At 44.3% G+C, this 23,651-nt stretch overlaps 5 protein-coding genes across 8 annotated transcripts; 4 read left to right on the forward strand and 1 right to left on the reverse strand.

The window, feature by feature from the left end:
• The first annotated feature begins 408 nt into the window (after positions 1-408).
• On the forward strand, positions 409-996 carry LOC117848254 (putative pentatricopeptide repeat-containing protein At3g23330). The gene has a single exon (XM_034729591.1). It carries the CDS (start codon positions 409-411, stop codon positions 994-996), a length of 588 nt encoding a protein of 195 aa, XP_034585482.1.
• Positions 997-1,651: 655 nt separating this feature from the next.
• LOC117850493 (DNA replication licensing factor MCM6) lies at positions 1,652-8,173 on the forward strand. Its single transcript, XM_034732320.2, has 18 exons — positions 1,652-1,866; positions 1,962-2,114; positions 2,532-2,672; positions 3,003-3,165; positions 3,247-3,440; positions 3,531-3,723; positions 3,816-3,893; positions 4,287-4,516; positions 4,892-5,006; positions 5,387-5,461; positions 5,553-5,693; positions 5,836-6,039; positions 6,116-6,277; positions 6,474-6,529; positions 6,619-6,743; positions 6,834-6,956; positions 7,455-7,585; positions 7,725-8,173. Exons 1-18 carry the CDS (start codon positions 1,790-1,792, stop codon positions 7,857-7,859), a joined length of 2,496 nt encoding a protein of 831 aa, XP_034588211.1. The 5' UTR covers positions 1,652-1,789; the 3' UTR covers positions 7,860-8,173.
• Positions 8,174-9,390: 1,217 nt separating this feature from the next.
• On the forward strand, positions 9,391-13,221 carry LOC117850261 (cyclin-A1-4). Of its 4 annotated transcripts, none has more exons than XM_072292593.1 (11): positions 9,391-9,695; positions 10,415-10,766; positions 10,861-10,994; positions 11,500-11,592; positions 11,694-11,827; positions 11,916-11,991; positions 12,064-12,140; positions 12,219-12,249; positions 12,333-12,482; positions 12,568-12,705; positions 12,806-13,221. In XM_072292593.1, the coding sequence occupies exons 1-11, from the start codon at positions 9,522-9,524 to the stop codon at positions 12,875-12,877; spliced, it is 1,431 nt and encodes a 476-aa protein (XP_072148694.1). In that variant the 5' UTR covers positions 9,391-9,521; the 3' UTR covers positions 12,878-13,221. The 4 variants fall into 4 exon arrangements, with proteins under 4 accessions (XP_072148694.1, XP_034587969.1, XP_072148693.1 ...); XM_034732078.2 differs by having other exon boundaries at positions 9,393-9,695; positions 12,216-12,249; positions 12,630-12,705; XM_072292592.1 differs by having other exon boundaries at positions 9,395-9,695; positions 12,216-12,249.
• A 1,675-nt stretch (positions 13,222-14,896) lies between these two features.
• On the forward strand, positions 14,897-16,161 carry LOC117848255 (serine/threonine-protein kinase AGC1-7). The gene has a single exon (XM_034729593.2). The coding sequence runs from the start codon at positions 14,957-14,959 to the stop codon at positions 16,097-16,099; it is 1,143 nt and encodes a 380-aa protein (XP_034585484.2). The 5' UTR covers positions 14,897-14,956; the 3' UTR covers positions 16,100-16,161.
• Positions 16,162-16,239: 78 nt separating this feature from the next.
• Positions 16,240-21,047, reverse strand: LOC117850260 (mitotic spindle checkpoint protein MAD1). Its single transcript, XM_034732074.2, has 9 exons — positions 20,707-21,047; positions 19,601-19,830; positions 19,268-19,364; positions 18,911-19,006; positions 18,631-18,822; positions 17,680-17,821; positions 17,484-17,606; positions 16,963-17,138; positions 16,240-16,875 (listed from the first exon to the last, which is right to left on the reverse strand). Exons 1-9 carry the CDS (start codon positions 20,848-20,850, stop codon positions 16,594-16,596), a joined length of 1,482 nt encoding a protein of 493 aa, XP_034587965.1. The 5' UTR covers positions 20,851-21,047; the 3' UTR covers positions 16,240-16,593.
• Positions 21,048-23,651: the final 2,604 nt, after the last annotated feature.

The following is a 23,651-nucleotide window of genomic DNA, read 5'->3' on the forward strand; positions in this document are numbered from 1 at the left end:
ATGGATTGGCGCTGAAGTCTGGACTTGACTCTGTCGTGAATCTCTCGAACGCATTGGAAGATATAGGAGCATTTGGTTCCCTTTGCTTATTTTTAGCACGTGTCACATCGAATGTTTAGTACTAATTAGGAGCATTAAATGTAGACTATTTACAAAACCTATTACATAAGTGGAGGCTAAACGGCGAGACGAATCTATTAAGCCTAATTAATCCATCATTAGCAAATGTTACTGTAGCAACACATTATCAAATCATGGACTAATTAGGCTTAATAGATTCGTCTTGCCATTTAGCCTCCACTTATGTAATGGGTTTTGTAAATAGTCTACGTTTAATACTCCTAATTAGTACCTAAACATTCGATGTGATGGGTGCTAAAAATAAGTATGAGAAACCAAACCAGGCCTATGTACGGGGAATTTGGAGACTTGGAGGCATCAATGCGAGTGTTTAATGGAATGCCGGAGAGGAATGAGGTTTCTCGGAATTCTGCACTAGGTTGCTTTGTTCATGCAGGGTTTTATGAAGATGTGCTGGAATTGTTTAGAGCAATGTCAGAGCAAGGAGTCACACCAGGGTCTGTTACATTGTCAAGCTTGCTGCCTGCTTTGGTTGATCTTGGTTATTTTCATTTGGGGAAAGAGGTGCGTGGGTACAGTATAAGGAGAGCAATGGATTTGGATATTTTCATTGCCAACTCACTAATGGATACGTATGCCAAATTTGGTTGTTCAGAGAAGGCATCTGCTATCTTTGAAAAAATTGAGGCACGCAATGTGGTTTCGTGGAATGCAATGATCGCAAATCTTGCACAAAATGGGGCTGAGTCAGAGGCTTTCAGGCTTGTTATCGAGATGCAGAAGAGTGGTGAATGCCCAAATTCATTCACCATAGTGAATCTGCTTCCAGCATGTTCAAGGGTGGCCTCTCTAAAGATTGGGAAGCAGATCGGAGCCATCCAATTGCGACTCGCCAATGCAGCAATGCTATATTGAGCCCAATTATTCGTCAAAAAATGCTATATATTGAGCCTCAGCTCTTACCGTGTTAACTAATAATATCATCAAGTATCCAACGTTTCTGAATATATAGGAAGCCCGGCCGGCGATCTTCTATATATCCTAGCCTGGCTACTGGGACTAGAAAAAGATGGAGAAAATGGCGGCTACATATGAACTGGGAGCTGAGGGACTTGTGTACTTATAGTCTAACAGCTGTAAATAGTGGTCACCATCATTCCATATCTTAATCGTGATTCGTGCATGTGCTTGCGATTATAAGCAAACAACTTTAATTTGCAGCTTAAAACATGTCAACATTTAAGGCAAGGTACATTACAGTGATTACCTCGATAGTGGGCCCATGCACGGATCTTGTGGCACGCATTTTGACGTCCACACACGATATGGCCCACGGCCCATGGGATCGCAGCCCATTTCTTGTATGTACCAGCCCACACACAACTGCCCCACAGCGGGTTCTTCAGCCCAGGAACGCTGTTTCTCTCCTCCGTGCTTGTCATCTCCGCGGTCCCACGTGCCAGTGCCCGCAACAACCGTCCTCGGTCCACGGACCCGGTGCACGCGACCCACCCGCCGCTCCGAGCTCCTTTTGGCGCCAAGCCGCCGCCTCCTTCCCGCCAAGACCACCCCAACCCGCCTGGCCGCCTGCCCCTTCTTCTTCCCCAACCCCAAAACCCTCACCAGCGCGCCCACACGCCGAGACGAAATCCCCGACCGGAAGTCCTAGTCCGGATCTAGACTCTTAGCAAAGGCACCGCCGTCGGCGATGGAGGCGTTCGGCGGATTCTTCGTGGACGAGAAGGCGACGCGGGTGGAGAATATCTTCCTGGAGTTCCTCAAGCGGTGAGTCGCTCGCCGCCGCCGCAGCCATTTCTAGGGCTTCTTCTCTTAGGGGGCGTCCGACTGACGCGTCGGGATGGGTATTCCTGGATCTGCAGGTTCAAGGAGTCGGATGGCGCGCCGGAGCCGTTCTACGAGACGGAGATGGAGGCGATGCGGTCGCGGGAATCCACCACCATGTACGTTGACTTCGCTCATGTCATGCACTTCAACGACATCCTCCAGAAGGCCATCGCCGAGGAGTACCTCAGGTGGGATTCGAGTTCCTTTCCAATTTTGGTGTGGCCTGGTAGATTTGGGATCTGGGAAAGTAAAGGCGACAGCTTTGGGTCGGTTACTCGAATTTGGGTGTGAAATTGGTCCGGATTTATGTTTTGAATGGTCTCAAGCTGGAGGGGAGGGGTGAGATTCGATGAGCCTTTTTCAATTTCTCAGTTAGATTAAAGTCAGGACAGTCAGCATATTTTGATTGGATTTTGGGAGGAATAGGTAATTAGTTATTGTTAGCTTTCAGCAACCTTTCGTGTATCTCATATGAATTGTTTAGTTCTCTAGGTGTCATTCCGGTACACCAATGTGTTAGAATTTATGCTAAGTCTAGTACACCCTAGCCTGTGCTGCTTGTAACCTGTTAAACTTTGCTCTAATGGCCTCTTCTATTGTATCAGGTTTGAACCATACTTGAGGAATGCATGCAAGAGGTTTGTGTTGGAGCACCGGGCTGGCGAGAACCGAGCTCCAATCATCTCAGATGATAGTCCCAACAAGGATATTAACGTTGCCTTCTACAACATCCCAATGCTAAAAAAGTAATGCCTGCAGCCCCATGAGATGTTTTATCCATTGAGCCATTTCCAAGCATTATATTTATTTCTTTTTAAAATGAAAACAAAAGCATGCTATTGTCTTGTGGTTCAATACGGCTAATGACATGTGTTTGCTCACTAAATATTTATAAGTGCCACTGTTATATGTTACACAAGTGAATGAAAGGGTCAGATCAGGGGTAGCAATCACTTGTACTGTAATCTGCTTCTGTTGATGTACATCTTAAGACCTTCTGCAATACTCATAGAATATGTGTGTGCTAAATTGTAAGTTAGTCGGCCGGAGCTTGATTGAATTTACTGTTATTGCAGGCTGAGAGAGCTTGGGACAGCGGAAATTGGTAAACTTACATCAGTAATGGGTGTTGTGACACGGACGAGTGAGGTGCGGCCTGAACTATTGCAAGGCACCTTCAAATGCCTTGACTGTGGGAATGTTGTGAAGAATGTGGAGCAGCAGTTCAAGTACACTGAGGTTGTACCTCTGAACACCATATCCCCCTTTGTCCTTTCTTTAATGAGGTGTGTCTAATGATGGGTTCTTGTTTGTTTATAGCCGATAATATGTGTCAATGCGACATGCCAGAACCGATCAAAATGGGCCCTTCTCCGCCAGGAGAGCAAATTCACAGATTGGCAGAGGGTGAGAATGCAGGAGACATCAAAAGAGATACCTGCTGGTTCGCTTCCTCGCTCCCTGGATGTCATTTTGCGGCATGAGATTGTTGAGAAGGCTAGGGCCGGGGACACGTAAGGAAGCTTCTTTCTGTTGTGTTACTTTATTCCTGCTCCTTGGAATGACTTTGTTTAATTGAATTTTTCTGTTTTGGGCATCGTCAGGGTTGTATTTACCGGAACTGTTGTCGCAGTTCCAGATGTAATGGCACTAACTTCACCTGGTGAGAGAGCAGAGTGTCGCCGGGAAGCTCCTCAACGAAAAAGTGGAGGTGTTCAAGAAGGTGTAAAGGGCTTGAAGTCCCTTGGAGTTAGGGATCTCTCTTATCGCCTTGCTTTTGTGGCAAATTCAGTGCAGGTATGAACTCTTTTGAACAAAGAGTTCCATCTGATTAGTGTAATTTTCATATTTTTTGTCATAATATTATATTTTATCTTAAATGTTATTAGGTGGCAGATGGCAGGAGAGAAGTGGACATCAGGGATCGGGACACAGATGGTGATGACAGTGAAAGACAGAAATTCACAGTAAGTTAAATTTGCAATCTAAAAACTACTGCTCTCTTCCATAGAAGAAATAGGAAGGTTGTCCTTCCTGAAAACGGAAATTGCAAAAATACTTATCCCGTGCTTTTGAAACTATTTATTCTGCCATGTCATAGCTAGTTGTAATAGTTGGTTTAATCATAACTGCATTGTTTGTATTTCACTTGTGACATGTGTGCAAACTAAGGTCCTTCGGATCTTTTCAACCCGTGACCTGTTGTGTGCCCTCTGCTTATTTTGTGTTTTATATGAATTATTACTTCAGCGCAAGTTCTTATCTGTTTTACTTTCTCATGGCTGTATTCTAAACATTTCCTTTTAGCTTCTAACATGTTAGTTTTTATACTAATGTTTTAAACCATCTCTCTTTGACAGGAAGAAGAGGAAGATGAGGTTGTTAGGATGAGGAATACTCCTGACTTCTTCAATAAGATAGTTGATAGCATATGTCCTACCGTCTTTGGTCATCAAGAAATTAAGAGGGCAGTCCTTCTTATGCTTTTGGGTGGTGTTCACAAGGTAACGCATGAAGGGATCAACCTTAGAGGTGACATCAATGTCTGCATTGTTGGCGACCCAAGCTGTGCAAAGTCTCAGTTCCTAAAGTAAGCATTGCTATCCTGTGCTGTTGTTGCCATTTTCTTTAAACGGTGTTTTCTGAATCTTTGATGAACTTTTTATACATATAACCTAGTGCTTCCGCTTCAAGGTAACACATTTTGCATAAATGATAAGCATGGATTTGTGGTAACAAGGAGTAGCAAAACATGTTACTTTTCAATACATTTCTATGTGCTAATGAATATATGTTGGTTCTTGAGTCCTTGAACATGTCCCGCTAAATAATATGCAATATTTATGTTTAAATCTTCAGTATCCTGTGTTCCAGTTGTCAATTTTTTAATGGAACTAGACCTATTTGATTATTTAGTTCAGTTCATTCCTTCATCAATCATAACGTTTTTCAATCCAATGCTCAGATATACCGCTGGTATTGTTCCAAGATCTGTTTACACGTCAGGGAAGTCATCATCTGCTGCTGGTCTGACAGCAACTGTTGCTAAAGAACCAGAAACTGGTGAATTTTGTATTGAGGTACTACCAAATTTAAGCAACATAATCCATTTTTTGTCAGTACAAATATTGGTCAATGCACAAAGGCTGTTGAGAAGTCTGCATATGCTAGTTTGCCTAATTCTAGTGAGGATGGTAATGATTGAGTTAATAACCAATGGAAACAATTAAAAAGTTAAAATGTATGCTCATTAGCCTTTCATGGCAACATTTCTACTTAAGAGAATCAGTTTCTGTTTAAACATCTGAACAATGAACTTTGTGTAAGAAATGCTTAATTGGGCACTTTTTTCTCCTATGAGGTAAATGTGTATTTTACATTATATCTTGGAATTTTATTGTTTATGCCCTTGCTGATTCTGACGTGTTTTGTTTGACGCTCCCTGTGTTATTTCTTGCAGGCAGGTGCTCTGATGTTAGCTGATAATGGAATTTGCTGCATAGATGAATTTGATAAGATGGACATTAAGGATCAGGTAGGTTTACCAATACATGCTTTTGCCTTTCCCTTTCTTTTCCTTGCTGATGTGAAAGCTTAAGCAGTACCTGTTCCATACATCCATTTAGGTCGCTATACATGAAGCAATGGAACAGCAAACCATTAGCATAACAAAAGCAGGAATACAGGCCACTTTGAATGCACGAACTTCAATTTTAGCTGCAGCAAATCCGACAGGAGGGCGTTATGACAAGTCTAAACCACTTAAGGTACATCAAGAGCATGAATTATATTCCATCCCATGCTCTTTCAATTTTTTTTATGTTTATATCTGAGCATAATATGTTATGATGTGAAAACTAAAGAAATTGTTAAAATCTTATTCTTTTCATTTGTTGCAATCTCTTACAGTACAATGTGGCATTGCCCCCAGCTATTCTTTCAAGATTTGATCTGGTGTACATCATGATTGATGAACCTGATGAAAACACTGACTACCACATTGCTCATCACATTGTAAGAGTCCATCAGAAACGTGAAGAAGCACTGGCCCCTGCATTTAGCACTGCAGAACTGAAGCGTTATATTGCGTTCGCGAAGTCTTTGAAACCTCAGGTTTGCCTCTTTAGTGCTCTTGGAAAATGAACTTTAGCTTCTTGCCAGCTTATATTATCTCTTTATTTCATTGCAGCTGAGTTCAGAAGCAAAGAAGGTTTTGGTGGAGTCGTATGTTACCCTTCGCAGAGGTGACAGTACTCCTGGAACCAGGGTTGCTTACAGAATGACAGTTAGGCAATTGGAAGCATTGATTAGGCTGTCAGAAGCTATTGCTCGAAGCCACTTAGAAAGAACTGTAAGTATACTGATTCACTTGCACTGTCTGGGTCATGCTTTCTTTTACCACTGCTCTATTTGCTCTGATGGAATAAACTGTAGTCATTTGCACTATCATGGACAGTATGGTCAACTTTATTTGGTCTTCATGCTCCTTATAGTGGTCTTTTGTGATGATTGTGTGACTAACTTCATTTGGTGTTGAAATCTTTTAGGTTCTCCCAGCTCATGTCCGACTGGCAGTTAAATTGCTCAAGACATCTATCATCAGGTGAGTTTGTTGAGCTGTTGTCCTTTTTATATGAAATGGATATGTGCATAGTGATGTTGCTAGTGCTGAAGCTTATTGATTTTGTGTAGTGTTGAATCAAGTGAAGTTGATCTCTCTGACTTCCAAGATGCTGAAGACGGAACAAATGTACCTTCTGATAATGGTGCTGGACAGCCAGCTGAAGCAGATGCTGCTCCTCAACAACAGGGTGCAGGTGGGTTCCAATTGTTAAAAGCTTAAGATGACTGTCTTTTGTATTAGTTTGTTTCTAACCTTTTGTTATTTCTTTATGTCAAAAATGTAGAAAATGACCAAGCAGCAGATAACGGTAAGAAGAAATTGGTAATAACTGAAGAACACTTCCAGAGAGTTACTCAAGCCTTGGTTATGAGACTACGGCAGCATGAAGAGTCCATCATGAAAGATGGTAATTCCTTTTGGATTACTTGTGTTAAGCTTTTAGTTTGACGCAGCACTGCTCATGCATCTTTATTCTAGCAACAGATGTCCTGCTCTAAACTTATCCTTAGTTTCTTAAAGTAACAATTGTGACAAACTAATGACCCAGCAACAGAGACGAGGCATCTTCCTTTATTATTCTTGCATTTGGAAGACATGCTTTGTTGCTTGAATGGCAATATGTGGAAAAGTAGTTTGAGCAAACTTACAGTCTCTGGTGGGCCCAAGGTCAATTAAACGAGTGTTTTGCAACTTGGACAGAATTTCTTCATTGATTATGATCCATTTCTTCGGAACTAGAATGATTCGATGACATGACATGTAGCACTAGAATGATTCAATGCTATTTGCAAGTACAGAACACAACCTTTTAGATTTTCTTAATTCTTGCATCGACATCTTTGTCATGTGTCATACAAGTTATATGCCATGTTTTCATGTTGCTTATTCAACCACGGTGATGCAGGAGATGGTCTGGCTGGCATGAAGCAAGGGGATCTTATCATTTGGTACGTTGAGCAGCAGAATGCCAAAGGTGCGTACAGTTCTACTGCAGAGGTAAAGGAAGAAGTGAAGTGCATCAAGGCCATTATAGAGGTGAGTCCTGCAGTGCTCTGTATGGAACATGGTTTGTTAATTTCCAAACCTGACTGCATGGGAACAAAACAATCCCAGAGCAGCAGGGCTTGACTGTCCTAGCATGTTACTGAATCTTCTGATCTATGTGCATATGCAGAGGCTTATACAGCGGGAAGGCCACCTTATAGTCATAGATGACGGCGCAGCAGCCGCGGCCGAAGACGGTGCTGGTGCGCGAAGAACATCGGAGAGCAGAATATTGGCAGTTAACCCGAACTACGTTATTGATTAGCAACAGCCTGGAACCATGCCGCTAACCCGGGTCAGTTGATGTGGTTAACCAATAGTAATGAGCTCCCTGTGCCATGCTCTGGCATTGTTGTACCATCTCCATCTCTGACGTGCTCTCTCAGTGGTGCGCATGATCTCCAAAAACTGTATAATTAGCTTCCGAAGCTGTATAATTAGTTTCTTGCTTCTAGGTTTAGTGAGGTGTGATGATTATCATCTGTAGTGTACCTGTGTAATTTTGACCGTGTGGCCTTTCGTGGAAACAATTAGAAGCAGCTTAATTCCTATTGAATACAGATATTTGGTTTTACATTACATGTCTGCTCTTTCTGGATCAAGTTAAATTGGAACCAAACATTGCTTATGAGCAATATGGTTTTTCTACATCATATACGAGCTGTTGGTGAACAGTGTCACAAATATATCCTATTTTGTACTGTGCAAATTTTTCTAGCATATGTTGTTCTATGTTTTAGTAGGTATTGAGTTTAAATGAAACGTATTGCATAAAGCGGACGCTGTACGGCATTGTGGTTGAGACTTAAGATTTGGATAAAAGATACTCCCTCGATTTTAAATTGTCGATTTTCCTTTTATTTTAAATTATAGATCATTTTGATTTACAATTTGGAACGAAAAGAGTACAAGATGCTAGAATTTTATTTGCCACGAGTTTTTTTAAGGAATATTTAACTATTTGCCATCATTACGGATAGCACCTCTCCCTCTCCATTTGCCATCATTACGAATCGTTTTACATATTAGCTATGCAAACGAAGCAACATATATGCTATTTTCGATGAAGTGGCGCGCCAACTCTCTCCTGTTTCTCTCTCCTATTCCTATTCCTGCGCGTGGATCGGGATGAGAAAAGACAAAAATGCCCCTGCCTCTCTCCTGTTCCTGCGCACTCCATGGCCGGCCATGGCCGAGCTCCTGCTCGTCCGGCCCCGCGTCCTCCACGTTGCCGCCCTGTGCGTCGCCACCACCACCGAGCGCCGTGCCTCCAGTGCTCCGCGCCGTCGCACCGCTCACCGCCCCGCGAGCGGTGAGCTGCGCCTGCCACCGGCGCCCAGGCCCAAATCCCCTACCGACCCCGCCCCCATCCGCCTACCCTCCCTCCCGCCGGCCCCCGCAGGGGATTTGGGTGCCGGCCACAGGGATAAGCGGCGGCAGCCAGCCTCGGCTAGCCGCCGGCCGACCCCGATGAGCACCATTGGGGGGCAGCAGCTCATGATCGCAAGAGTGTCCGAAGGTTGAAGATGACCCAAGACGTGGGTCTCACACGTCAGTGGTGGAGAGAGAGGAAAGGGATAGCTAATATGGATAAGGTAGGGGTGTTTTGATCTTTTTCCGTCCCGATCCATTCTGGCACGGGTGAATTGGCGCGCTACATCAGCGAAAATGGTAAATGTATTACTTCGTTTATAGAGGGATGGCAAATATGTAAGCGAGGTGTGAAGGACGTCAAATATTACTACTAAGCACTAGTCACAACCGTCTAGTCCGACTAATCAGCCGTTTTGTACAAGCTGATGGGCTAGACTGTGATGAGTATTTGGGGTACGGAGGTCGGACTTGGGTGCAGGGCCCACCAGGTGCCGCCGCAACCGCCATCCATTTTCCAGTAGTAGCACCGACTCCGCGCGCCCACACCGCCGCGATGTCGTGCTGGGCCGCAGGCCGCCGCTCGTCGGCGGAGAACGCCGGCGCGGGGGGCGCCAACAACAAGCCGGTGGCGGCGCGGGCCGGGAAGCGCGTCGCCCTCGGGGACATCACCAACGTCTTCCGCGGCCGCGGGAGGTCGTCCGGCGCGGCGAGCTCCGCGCCCGAGGTGGTACGGCTCTTCCTCTCGCGCTCTATCGATCGGGCGCGGCGCGTTCCCCCTGATCGGTTCTCGTTTCGGGAGCGGACGGAGCTTGGGTTCTCGATTGTTAGAGTAGAGCTGCAGAGGGGGTGGCGCGTGCGAATTTGCCACCGGTTTTGGTGCACGCCGCGTTTGTAATTGAGATAGTTAGTTGGTTCGAGCAATTTGGTTCGGCATTTCTAGGGTTTCTGCCGTTCTCGTCCTCTTCTCCACCGAAACAATACGGCTGCCTGATTACTGAATACCTAATGGCTCATGTTAATTCCGTGCTTACACGATCAATTAAACAACATCTGCTGACTTCTCGAGAGAGATTGATTTTTCCTCTTTTTTTTCCCACTGCCTTCTTCGATGAACTAACTACTTGGTCCTGTTCCACTAGTCCTAATGCAATATTGGGATTTTGTGGTGTCACCAGAGATATTTTGCTGCTTCTGGAATTCAGTAGCAACGTGCAGTGTTAAGTTTTCAAAAGTTTTTAGCTGGTGGGGGGTCTCAAAACCAATTAGGCAATTAAATCACCCTGATAGGCCATGTTTTTTCATTGTTGCGTGCTCAGTTTCAGTTCGTTCATTGGTAATGTGGTCCTTTACTGAAGTTTATATGCTTATGTAATCTCTGTTTCACCATTTTGATTGTTTCAAACGAACTTGTTCAACATACATTTATGTTTCCTCTGACTACTGCAGAAATTGAGTTCAACCAAAACAGTTGATGTGAAGAATAAGGGATCCTTTGCAATCCTGCGCGATGTGAAAACGGAACGGATTCCTGTCAGAAAACCAACCTCTGACCAATTTGATTGGGCATTATCACACCATGACAGTGTCCTTCAGAAGGAGAATGCCTCTTTCCCTTCTGTGCCTAGCTCACCTGGCCTGTCCGAAGATTCAGTCTCCATGGAGGACGCTATGTCAACATGCAACTCAATAGAAAGCCCCGATCTTGAGTTCCTTGATGACATGGACTCATCAATGGCGGCTTCTTTGCATTGTTGGACCAATGATAAACTTCATATCTCAGATAGTATGGAAGTTGCAGGTTTGTTCACTTGCAATATTGGGGCAGTTCTGGTCAGGCTTTTTTGTGCATTGTGATCAACATTTTAACTAGCGTAGTCTGTTTATTGCTGCAGCATTCAACTGGAGGAAACATAGTCCTAGCCCTATGAAAGCTGAGAGTATCTCTGACCTTGACAACAACTATGAGGGTCCACAACTTTGTGCAACACTTGCCTATGAAATTTACGAGAACTTGCGAGAGGCTGAGGTGATACATTCTTGCGCATGCTCTTCTTATGATATGTATATGTATATGCTGAGCCCCAAACTGGACTGTGAATATCAAGTAATTCCTGAAAGCTGAATGTAATTTTTTTGTGCTCAAGTTGTTATACTAGTTGGAATGAAAGCATGGAAAGAATTCAAATGGTCGCATTTTTCATGCTCATTGTTTCTGAACGAGAAACATACAATTCTTAGTGTTCTAGAAAGTATTAAGTTCTAGGTGGATAACTTTTGGTTTACTCACATCTCTATAAAATTTCTGGATTGACTAATCATTATAGTTTGTGTAACTCCACATTCCATTTAACAGTTTTTTATGTAAAAAATTGTGTTGCTGTGTTGCAGGACATTACAGTGTTTGTACATAATATCACACTTTGATGAAGCTTGAATTTGGTTGCTCCTAGCTGCCCATTTACTAGCTTCCTTCATGGAGGCATTGCTTCCCACATTTACTCTGTTGTGATGTGATTTTTTATTTCTTGCAGACTAGTAAAATGCCCTCAACAAATTTTGTGGAAACCACTCAGACAGATATGAGCACAACCATGAGGGCGGTGTTAATAGACTGGCTTGTAGAAGTAAGCATTTCCACTTAAAAAGAAAAACATGTTTTCAGAGTTAAATGAACCAATAATGACCCTTTTGTTTTTTGTTACATTCTTGCCTTTAACCAATTCAGGTCACAGAAGAATATCGTCTTGTTCCTGAAACCTTATACCTCACAGTCAATTACATTGACCGCTATCTTTCTGTCAAAGAGATCAGTCGGAACAGACTGCAATTACTTGGTGTTGCCTGCTTACTTATAGCTGCGTAAGATCCAAAGAGTTTATTTTAGCCTATTTCTATTTTTTTCTCTGCTCTGCTCTCATAGTGTACTGTTAATATGGTGAAACTTCAGGAAGTATGAAGAAATATGCCCACCTCAAGTAGAAGAGCTCTGCTATGTTACTGACGATTCATACACTAAGGAAGAGGTCCATGGCTCTGTGCACTCCTTTTTTTTTGTATATTTTCTTAGTTTCATCTTCTAACACATAGTTAAACAGGTTTTGGAAATGGAAGCTTCTATCCTGAATTACTTGAAGTTTGAGATGATGGTACCTACACCAAAATGTTTTTTAAGGTAATATCCTTTTTTTGTAATGATTATCACGCCTATACTTACTGATGCTACGTCTTTTGTTCATTTTTACTAAAGGAGATTTGTAGATGCTGCTCAAGTGTTTGACAAGGTACTTGAATTTCTTCATTGGTTTGCAGTTCCTGCCAATTCTATGTGCTGTCCCAACTGGTTGAAACTTTTTTCTTTCTGCAGGACCCAACTATGCATCTTGAGTTCTTAGCCAACTACATCTGTGAGCTGTCGCTTCTGGAGTATAGTTTGCTTTGCTATCTACCTTCGCTGGTAGCTGCCTCTTCTGTTTTCTTGGCGAGGTTTATCCTTAAGCCAGCAAAGAACCCATGGGTATGCGCTGCCAACCTTCTATATCTTTTTACGAATCTTCAGTGGTTTGCATTAGCTAATATTTGCATCCATGTTTCATCAAAAGCAGAATTCCTCGCTTTCTTACTACACACAATACACACCATCTGAGTTGCGTTGTTGTGTAAGGGTACTACACCGGCTCTTCTGTTTTGGCCCTGGAAGAGATCTTCCTGCAATCAGAGAAAAGTACAGTCAGCATAAGGTGAGTGTTTCCAACATAAGGGTGATTGCTGATGAGAATTATTTTCTTTATTTAATTTCCTACTCTGATGCTAAATGTCCTATCCTCTATCTGCTCTCAGTACAAATTTGTTGCAAAGAAGTACTGCCCTCCATCAATCCCCACTGAGTTCTTCCAGGATGCAACCAGTTAGAAGCTGAGATTACCAGTTAGTGTGAGACTGATCCGTACAGATTGCTGTTCATGCAAGGAATGCACGTGGCCTTGTGTTTAGCTGATTGATAGATGTACATAAACTGTAGATGGGACCGGTGCGGCTATGTTCACTTTCCTGTGGCAGCGTTGTGCTTTCTTCTGGCATTGTCTAAATACTTAGCTGATGTTGCCTTCTTTACCCACTCTGTAGAGTTGTATGCATATTGTACGTTTATGAACTTGTACCATATGGTTCTGGACCTTACTCATAGCAAAGATATATAGTCTGGCTGAAGATAAAGTGGACTCATTGGTCATTGTTATCTTCGGTTATTCTGAACATTCTGTTCTGGAATCTGACAAATGTACCATTATATTCAGGTCAGCAAATAGTGGAGTGCGAATCATTTTCTTGCCAACGGAATCTGTAGAAAGAAACTGATCAGGTTACTATTGCTGATTTACAAATCTTTTAAAAGTTATGCATTAATATTGGCCTTTTTACTGTTAATTATATTAATGAGTTTTTTCAGAGTCTTTGGGGATGCATGAATGGAAGAAAAACATAGTAATAGAAAAAAAAGTGTAAAATGTTTTTGCAAACTTGTAGTGACATTTAGGTCTCATAAAACTGCCAATGTTTGGACTTGTGAGTAGTAAATTTAGCAAGGTTTAGGTTGATGCATTTTACTCTTATTAGCAATGAACGTTAACAATATTGACAAACAGGAGAGTTGCTGAAAACGACCATTTGGACGTAGCTAGTCAAGAACACAAGAATTTAAAGAGAAGGCTCTTAGGAAGAGAGGGAGACCGACCGTAGTCATCACGTGAGCATAACCCCTCTTGCTAAATTTAGCTCTGGCTTCTTGGTCGTCTAGCTGCCCTCCATCCCACGGATTCCTCTCACAACCCCACGAATCCAAGGCCATGTTTGCAAAGCATTCTTCACCAAAGCGATCCTCCCGTTTTGGTGCAGACTAATTGCTGCATACCGCATTTTTCATTCCTTGGATCATGTCGTTGGTTTCGTTCAGAGAAATGCCAATGCGCATAGGACCTTCTGTTGTCGATTTCTTTGATCAGCCGCTTTGTGACCTTTAATTTCCAGGAGTATCCTATGAAGCAGAATTACTCGACTCAAACACCCATCATATCAGGATTGGACTTGTCAGGTTTGTGTTTTGCTTGATCACCATTATCTTGTTGCAAACTATTCATGTATGATCGATCCATTAATTTATGTTTGCTTGGAGCTGGGATTGATCAACGCATCGGGTACCAAATCCTTATTTTCAAAAATTAAGCCCTGGCCGACTTTGTTGATTCTCATCTGCCATGACATGATTGCCTACCTATGAAAGATTCAGCTTCTCCTCGTTTCAAAAAAGATTCAGCTTCTTTGCTACAAAGGGATGAACAGAAAAAGAATTTCTGTCACACAAGGCTGTTGATACTCTGCCATGCGTGTAGTTTCAGATAGATTGAGCACGGCATGGACTTCAGCCCTCAAAAAAAGAAGGGAGCTGAACATGGCCACAGAAGCTTCGAACACGACGACTACGATGAGTTCAGAGCTGAATCCACCGCCTCCAAACCAAAGCCCAAGAACAAGGCAGCAGATCATCAATTAGATCACAAGACGAGCCACCCTGCCGGCGCGGCGAATAACAATCCAAGCCATGGCGGCGCAACCCACGCGACGGCGACGGTGCCGCCGCCGCACAGCTCGGAACCGACAGGTAACGCGATCGCCGCGGCGACGGCGACCGCAGGCAGTAACGCTGCCACCGAAGCCGCCGGCAATAATGGCAGCAGCCTGGACAGCGGCGGCAGCGGCCCGTGGAGCAACAGCATGGAGAGCAGCGGCGGCGGCAGCAGCACCACCACCGCGTCGGCGCACGTCCGGCGGCACACCGGCGGCGACAGCCGGTGGGACGCAATCCAGCTGGCGTCGTCGTCCCTGGAGGCGCCGCTGACCCTATGCAACTTCCGGCTGCTGAAGCGGCTGGGGTACGGCGACATCGGCAGCGTGTACCTGGTGGAGCTCCGCGGCGGCCAGTCGGCCTTCTTCGCGATGAAGGTGATGGACAAGGCGTCCATCATCAGCCGCAACAAGATGGCCCGCGCGCAGACGGAGCGCGAGATCCTGGGCCTCCTCGACCACCCCTTCCTCCCAACGCTCTACACCCACTTCGAGACCGACAAGTTCTACTGCCTCGTCATGGAGTACTGCAGCGGCGGCAACCTCCACTCCCTCCGCCAGAAACAGCCCGGCAAGCACTTCTCCGAGCCCGCCGCCAGGTTCTACGTCGCTGAGGTGCTCCTCGCCATGGAGTACCTCCACATGCTGGGCATCGTGTACAGGGACCTCAAGCCGGAGAACGTGCTGGTCAGGGAGGACGGCCACATCATGCTCTCCGACTTCGACCTCTCGCTGCGGTGCACCGTGTGCCCGACGCTGGTTAAGTCCTCGTCGGTGCACTCCACCTCCTCCGGGACCGGCGGCGGCGTGAGCAAAGACGCCGCGGCCGACGGTGACGTGATCACCGCGAACCAGGGCGGATGCATCCAGCCGTCGTCCTTCTTCCCGCGCATCCTGCAGCCACGGCGCAGCCGGAAGCCGTCCAAGAGCGAGCTGGGGCTCGGCAGCGGGCCGCCGGCGGTGGAGTTCAACGCGGAGCCGACGGACGCGAGGTCCATGTCGTTCGTGGGCACGCACGAGTACCTGGCGCCGGAGATCATCCGCGGCGAGGGACACGGCAGCGCCGTGGACTGGTGGACGCTGGGGATCTTCCTCTACGAGCTGATCCACGGCTGCACGCCCTTCAAGGGCTCCGGCAACCGCGCCACGCTCTGCAACGTCATCGAGCAGCCGCTGCGCTTCCCCTCCGACGCCGTCGGCGGCGGCCCCGCCGCCAGCTCCGTTGCCAAGGACCTCATCCGCGGCCTGCTCGTCAAGGAGCCACAGAAGAGGATCGCATTCACCAGGGGCGCCACGGAGATCAAGCAGCACCCCTTCTTCGAGGGCGTCAACTGGGCGCTCGTCAGGAGCATGACGCCGCCGTCAGTGCCGGAGCCGGTGGACTTCCGGCAGTACGGGTCCACCAAGGAGAAGACGAAGGCGGCAGAGACAGCGGCTGTGGAGGCGGCGCCACCGGCTGGTCCTGTCGCAAAGCCCAACTCTGGCGACTCTTATACGGATTTTGAGTACTTCTAGGACCTGCACTGTCGAAATGCATATTCTTACGACTCACTGTACAAGGTTAGATTATCCTGATTGATCAAGGGGTTCTAAACTTTTAACTTGTGATATCTAGATCGTGCATTGATCTTGTAATACAACACTTTCATGTACCATTTGACTGCAAACTAAGTTCTATCATTTAGCCACGTTGTCAACAGCAATGTATTGAATGCTGACATACAGTGAAGTGCGTACCACATGGCTTGCAGCACGATGTAATGTACCCACCATTAAAATTACATTTACAGGAAAAAGTTGTACCTCAGATAAACACTAAGCAGATGAGATTACTGCTACTTTGGTACTTAATGCTGATCCAGTTAAACGCAACATTTTAACTGGAGAAGCACAGCTTATGCGTTACACAGTCCTAGCAATGTTCCCTGCCCTTCCATTCCGCGGGCATTGCTAAAAAATTCTAGCAATGTTACTGCCGCTACACGGCCAAAAGAACTTGGCTGGCAGTGTTATCTCACGCAAACCAAGTGGCGTACCGCATGGAAAACATAGACGGACAGCTTAAGAACACCATCTGAAACCTTGAAGTGAAGGGCGCATATGTCACCAACTTTAATATCCTTAGCTTCAACCACATTTTCCCAGCCTGATGTGAGACTCGCACGGCCATCTGCATTAAGCTGCACTCTAACAGTACCGCGATCTTCCCCGTCAACTTCAAAATGAGCATAGCCCACCCCTTTGTCCAGGCAAGAAAGCAATGGCTTAGAGATGTACCTTGCAGAAAGCCGCTGCGGCAAAAAAAAAATGCAAACAGTTAATGATAAATTATAGTTTTCATTGCATAGGAAGCAAATCATCAGAGAAGTTCAACTAACCATCTTTCCCCTTCTCTTCAAGTTCGATTTATTCATTTGGTATATATAAAATGGGATCTCTGGCGGGACACAACCACAGAGTTCTCTCAGGTGTTTCTTCATTCCAGAAGAGAGCATTAGTTTATTTCCACGGAAAAACCATTCATAATTCCCTGTAAATTGCCACGATTCACTCCCTGCCACACACAAAGATGGTCATAAACAACATTTCTGCAATACATGCACCATAGAACCAACCAATATGTCTGATATTGTATTAGGCAATGCATCAAATGGCATACTTTGGTTAATTATTTTATAAATAGAGCAAAAATACTCTGCTGCAAATATGCTACAGAACCAGTCAAATATATGTGGAACACCACTACCACTGAAATTGCCTGCTGAATACATCACTTAGAGTATCAAATATTCAATTCAATGTTTTTATTACTCAAGAACCTTCTAGAATTATTCTCATGTAAGATATAAATACCAATGTCAAAACCTTTCCTATACTTGCTAAAGATATGAACTTATACCTGGTTCTCCACTGCCAGAGTCATTTGATATGAGAGAAGGCTTCTCACCATCATCATCACACCACATGCATGTGTCCTCATCATCACATATTTCAATGAAAACAGGCTGTTTCTTTGCACCACCTGATATTACAGGAAATTTAAACATCCAAAAGGTGTGTGGATTATGATTAGTATAAGTAATAAGACTACTTACCAGTTTGTCCTTTTAATTCTTCAACTGCCCACAACAAATCTTCTGTTTCATTTAGATTGGGCTTTGCTTCAGTATCCACTACAAGACTATCTATTGCACACGGTACTTTCGTGCTTGAGGAAGAGTTATCACCATGATGTAACTGCCAAATATGAAAAGATTTTTCAAACTGCTAGAAGGACACAACACAGAAAATAATACTACATATTAAAGCATGGTCATCAATACTCGCACACTCAATTAATTTTATTGTTGAAGGGAAGATGTTGTGCCTATTTATCTGATGAGTTGAAACCAGATATCACAACTTATACTTCACATATTGACATAATGACACCTTCAGAGCAAAACAATTCATCAGTTATTCATATGAAGCTCAACTGCCGGACTAATTATAACATTTCATAACCATCATGCTTCAGCACATAGGCAGGACAATGAGAGCAGAAGCTCCCATATGTCATACCTTGTGGCCCCATGATATCAGGAGAAGACATGAGGACATGCTTTCACTGGTATGATCTACACTGAAGTCGATAAATCTACAACAATATGGCAGGCACAGATAAATATGTGTCCTAAATGTCCATAGGGTGAAAGACAAGCAACTTGTTTTTATTGGCCCCTGCCTATTAACTAAATTGCCCTCATTCAGCTCGATTGGGACCTCTACTCTCTTTCTCCCTTACCCGAACATGCAGGAGTGTCATTCTCTTTCTCCATTTCATGCATATAAACCTTCTCTATATACTCTTCAGATATCTACACTATTTGTTTCATCTTAAAAAAAGGTGGATGTAAAGGTTTCGGATGACATGTACATGTAAATATTAATCAAAATTTGAGAATTATGGTGTGCATATGTTAGTCTGCCTTATTTCTGAAACTGCTCCGGATAAAAGAGATGGCACGATTAGGACCGATTCAAAATGTTCCAACAGACATCCTTACCTTTGACTGCAGTAGGGCCACCTGCGAACGTAGCTGATCTATCACTTGCTCTAAAGATTGCACTTTGCTTCTTTCGATGCTCAATCTTTCATCGAGAACACGTTCACCTTTCTGACGACTACTCAGTTCGTCCATAGTTCTATCCAGCGCTATAAATATTTTGTCCATTCCATGTAGACCTGACAACATATCCTGCAGTATTGCATCAGGAAAAATCTTCTTCAGAGAGGAGATAGGAACAAAAGCCACCAACATAATGAATGTATACGGATTGGCCAACCTTTAACGATGTGTCATCATCATTTATTGTTTCTTGTTTAGTCAGCATAGATTGGTCTTTCATTTGTTTATCTCTTTCTTCGCTGACTGCAGCAAGCTGTCCAGAAAGAAACAAACAACATAGACCATAGTCAAAAAAAATGTATCCTTGGCTCAAGAAAAGATAGATTTCAACATAGATATGAATTCTACTAAGGATGAGTTAGTATAACATGAATTCATCTTTAGACAACTTAGGCAGAAGAAGACAAGTGCTATGCATGGGAGACAAGCAAACTTTTGGCTCAACATTGCATAGTGGATGAAAACTGGAAACAGATGAAAGTTCTAGGTATGGCAGGTGACAGCATCATAATACCGGATGTGCAAGCCAGTTGACCTCCCCAGTAGCACTTTCAGCACCATCCTTAGCATGGGTAGCTTCACCGACTTCATTCAAATTTGTCAATGCTTGCCTGTCAACAGTTCAGATGACTACATGAAATTTAACTGAATAAAAGGCAACTGGAGAATTAAGTTTGACTAAATTATCAATATTTTGTGCAAGTTTTCAGTAAAAGAAGCCAACAATTTTACAGTTCATTTGCAAGTTGTGAATTGTACCAGTTTTGTGTCTATAATCATAACACAATTTAATAATACTATTTATAGTGTTGAAAATAGGATCAGAATAATGATAACGTATACAAACTTTTGAGGCACATAGCCATAAGGAGGGACATCTGGTTTGTCGCTGAGAAGCACTTCACATGATCCAAATTCAAGCTCTAGCTTATCTGCTTTAGCTTCAATTGTCTTCAGTTTTGGTAGTTCCATCTCTGCTCTTTCCCTGTGCCCCTGCTCCTTTAATAGCTTTTCTTTTAACCCCTCTACATTTTTGTAGCAAGATTTTAACTTTCTAGCTTCACCCACTTCCTTTTCCTATAGATATGAATAATCATATGGGTAAAAAGTGTTAATAAATCTGGAAAACTACATAAATTTGAAGTAAACGGACAACGGAGGGTAAGTGTAAGTAGTCAGAGAACCATTCTCAGTGTCACATATTGATACAGCATCATATAACAAAATGAATTGCATGGTAAAAGGGTACGATGGTTGATGGTGTTTGGCACTTGCACGCTGGGACTTTTTCTTTTCAAGACAACTATGTTGTCATTTTGGTATAAAAAAAAGGTCTGTTTCTGCTCTAGTTGTCATTTTGGTTGATGTTTGGATGCTTTTCTTATTATCAACAATCAAATATTTAGATTTTGAACCTGGTGCGCAAGCTGCCACATATGTACGACTGTATCCCTTTTATGAGCATTGATTGCATCACCAATTTGTGTTGAGTGGAAATGAAAAAGAAAACTAACAAAAGGTAACTGGTGCTCGTTGAATACAGAGTAAACACTAGCTACCTGGAAATCAGAACACAGAGAGACAAGAAAGGATCTACTCTATTCCAGCAGCTTTTAGGAAACTAGCACCTAATCAAAAGTTGATTTTGTAATTAACCTGAACCTAGCCAATACAGTCGCGGGGGGGGGGGGGGGGGGGGGGGGGGGGGGGGGGGGGGTTCGGGTCGTCCTGGGCTTGAGAAGTCAAAATGGGGGAACCAGGGGATGAGCTCCCGTTGCAGTAACTGAAGAATGTCGCGCAGCTTCAACCAACTCAGAGCATCTGGAAACAGTGGCACGCGCAGGAACAGAACAAATCCAACATCGTACTATATGTTGCTGATGGACCAGAAATATCTCAACAAATGCGGCGCGTACCAAGCCTGCAATGGATCCCGCAATGCAAGAGGCGTACCTTAAGCACCGAATCTGGTCCGCCAAGCCTGTAGCCGCCGGCGACGACGTTGCTGAGGTCCCCGAGCGCGACGCGCCCCTCGACCTGCGCCGCCGCCGCCGCCGCCACCCTGTCGGCGCCCCCCGCGACGGGGTTCTCCGCCATGGCCAACCGCTGATTAGCTGGCTGGTCCTCCTCCTCGGAGGTCTAGGGATTCCGGAGGTGGCGCGCGGCGGCGGAGGAGGGGAACGGAGCAGGCGGCTGTTGGAAGACGAGGAGGAGGAAGCAGAGGAGGCCGGAGATTTGAATTTGGGGCCTCCAAGCGAAGCGCGCTGCGAAACGGGGACTGGGGCTCAAGGCGGCGAGGCAGACTGCCAGACCATGTCACTCGCCACGCACGCACGTGGTTTCTGCCACGTGCCGCCGCGGGAACTGGGGCCCTTCTGCAGTAGCAAGCCGCCGGAGCTAACGGAGTCATGGAGATGGAGGCGAACCATTGACCATTTGACCCCCGCGTGCAGGATCTTTCTCTGATCGTCGTGCATGGTCATACTCTAGCGTGTGTGCAGTGTGTCTGCCTGTCTCGCCATCACGTGATAACTGACCTTATTTTTTTAGTGTGCATAATCAAAATCGATTCTATTGAATTGCATGCACCAACCATTTCAACCGAAAAGCTTAAACTGATAGGGAAAATTAAACAATTCACTTGTATTCCAACACTCTCTCTCACGTGCAGACTCCCTCAGGTCACATACGTGAAAATTGGAGTGGGCTGCAATTATTTTATTTAATTACGCCTGTTAGGATTCGAACTCGAGACCTCTAGCTCTGATACCATATTGAATCGAGACCTCTAGCTCTGATACCATATTGAATTGCATGCACCAACCATTTCAACCCAAAATCTTATACTGATAGCGAAAAAGGTGAGCAATTCACTTATACTCCAACAGATTTGATGCTTCAAATAACAAGTCGCAGCCGATGCGTCACGATTATACCTCGTGTGTCATGTTCTGCGATCCGATAGCGTCCGCGTTCATGTGCGGGCCGATTGATTAGGCCCATTTTCATCCGACCCGACTGATTTCGATCTTTTTTTTTCGTCCGGACTTCTTCCCGCTCGACCCGTCGTATTTTTTCCCTAGCCCAACTAATTTAGCCTTTTTTTCCTCCACGGCCCAACACGAAGCTAAATTCGACAAAACATAGTGCAGTGACAAGATTCAAACTTGCGACGCACATTATGGAATAATTATGAGCTACAACTACACTACTCAATGCTTTGTGAGTTATTTGAACTGCGGACCTTTTTAATACTTACTTTCCTTCTTCCCTTTTCTCCCTTTTCATTTTCCTTTATTTTCTTTGTTTTCATTTTCCGTTTCTTGTCTCTTTGTTTTATTTTTATTTCTCTATTATTTTTATCTTTCTTCTCTTTTATTTATTTATTTATTTATTTTCATCCCTTCTCCTTTTTTCGTGTTCTCTTTTCCTTTCTTTTTTTTTCTTCCTTGTATTTGACCATGTGTATTTTTTTATTACACAATTTCTTCATTATTTTTGTGTGTTTCTCGAGCTATCTTATCTCAACTTTATAATAATTTTTCTTTTTTCTCCTTTTGTATTATTTTTCTTTTTTTCTTGTAGATACTTATATCTTCCGTTATGATTGAACTATTCATCAAACTATATTTTTTTCTTTTTTCCTTAAATATTTTTTGTGTGTTCATGACGATTGAATTAATCCTTGGCATAACATAATTTGTCTGTGGTGTACAATATTTGATGTGAATTTGATGTGATTCACTTGCTTGCTTGACTCGATTAACCGATCGTCTTCCCAATCTGATTGTTGTACTCGATGGCAAGTAAAGCACCAGTTTTTTTTGATGGATTGAGCTTGCATAGCCATAGCACTTTCGGTTTAGGAGGAGCCAAGGACGAAAAGAGAGAAGTTGGAGGTGGAAGAAGATGGGTGGGTCCCACCAGTCATAGAGATAGAGGAAGGGAGAATTGGGTCTGGGAGTAAAAGAAGCAGGGGTAGTATGGTCATTTTACGTGCCCAATCCATGCTGGCACGATGACATGGCCCCGTGACGTATGATAAAATGGTAATTCTGTTGCTTTGTTGATTCAGTAATGGCAAATATGTAGGTTACATTCTAAGGAAGGATTTTGAAGGAGCGATATCCGTAAGGATGGTAAATAGTTAAATATCCCATAATAAACAATATAAGAATCATTTTTGCAAGAATGCCGTAGATAAATATCTTCTATTTTTTCTCCCTTCATGCAGTGCGAAATCGAACACCTAAAACCATGATGTATGCTATTTGTATTTGTATCTGTCCTTGTATTTGCAAGTTCAATTTTTTTTAACAAAAATTACCTGCTAAACTTCAACTAAAAAAAAGATATCGAGTCCGATGGGTCCGTCCATGGCACAGTTTGATGCGGACACGCACACGCCTGCCTCTTTTCGCAACCGTTGTGGCCTTGTATTTCCGACCTCTATCGATTGCATTGTTGCATCTTAAATTGCCTTGCCTCTTGCTCGTCATCCACGAGAACACGGCGGGAAGGCGGCAGCCGTGGCGGTGCAAAGATCTATCAATATGCTGGCAGCGATGGCGTCGGAGACGGTCTTTGAGACCCTCTCCAGCCGCGATGACGGCTCCTACGTCTCCGCGCAGCACTGGGGAAGCGATGATGGAGTCGCGGCGGCACCAGCGAGATGTACGGAACCCGCAGGGCCGCAGGATAGTTGTCGTCGCGTGGGCGCGCTGACCGCCGACGTCGACGCCTTCGTGCTCGACTGGGTGCCAATGAAACAGACGCGCTCAAGGAAGACAGTGACCATGGACCGAAGCAAGCCAGCACTGAGAGAGGACGACGGTGAGGGTGCCGCGCGCTGGCCTCCTGGGGACGCGGCGCTCGTCAGCGCATGTGCCACAGCCTCG

Source organism: Setaria viridis, chromosome 3, assembly GCF_005286985.2.
Source record: "Setaria viridis chromosome 3, Setaria_viridis_v4.0, whole genome shotgun sequence".
NCBI classification, from domain to species: Eukaryota; Viridiplantae; Streptophyta; class Magnoliopsida; order Poales; family Poaceae; genus Setaria; species Setaria viridis.

Bases quoted from the DNA above. Each gene is read 5' to 3' on its own strand.
- LOC117850493 (XM_034732320.2), top strand. From the start codon at position 1,790: ATGGAGGCGTTCGGCGGATTCTTCGTGGACGAGAAGGCGACGCGGGTG. The intron at 2,115-2,531 runs GTGGGATTCGAG...CTATTGTATCAG, and splicing joins ATCGCCGAGGAGTACCTCAG to GTTTGAACCATACTTGAGGA. The intron at 3,724-3,815 runs GTATGAACTCTT...AAATGTTATTAG, and splicing joins TTGTGGCAAATTCAGTGCAG to GTGGCAGATGGCAGGAGAGA.
- LOC117850260 (XM_034732074.2), bottom strand. From the start codon at position 20,850: ATGGCGGAGAACCCCGTCGCGGGGGGCGCCGACAGGGTGGCGGCGGCG. The intron at 19,007-19,267 runs GTATTATGATGC...CTTTCTGGACAG, and splicing joins TCAACTGGCTTGCACATCCG to CTTGCTGCAGTCAGCGAAGA. The intron at 17,822-18,630 runs GTAAGGATGTCT...CATATTTGGCAG, and splicing joins TGGCCCTACTGCAGTCAAAG to TTACATCATGGTGATAACTC.
- LOC117850261 (XM_072292592.1), top strand. From the start codon at position 9,522: ATGTCGTGCTGGGCCGCAGGCCGCCGCTCGTCGGCGGAGAACGCCGGC. The intron at 12,250-12,332 runs GTACTTGAATTT...TTCTTTCTGCAG, and splicing joins CTGCTCAAGTGTTTGACAAG to GACCCAACTATGCATCTTGA. The intron at 12,483-12,567 runs GTATGCGCTGCC...TTTCATCAAAAG, and splicing joins AGCCAGCAAAGAACCCATGG to CAGAATTCCTCGCTTTCTTA.
- LOC117848255 (XM_034729593.2), top strand. From the start codon at position 14,957: ATGAAGGTGATGGACAAGGCGTCCATCATCAGCCGCAACAAGATGGCC.
- LOC117848254 (XM_034729591.1), top strand. From the start codon at position 409: ATGTACGGGGAATTTGGAGACTTGGAGGCATCAATGCGAGTGTTTAAT.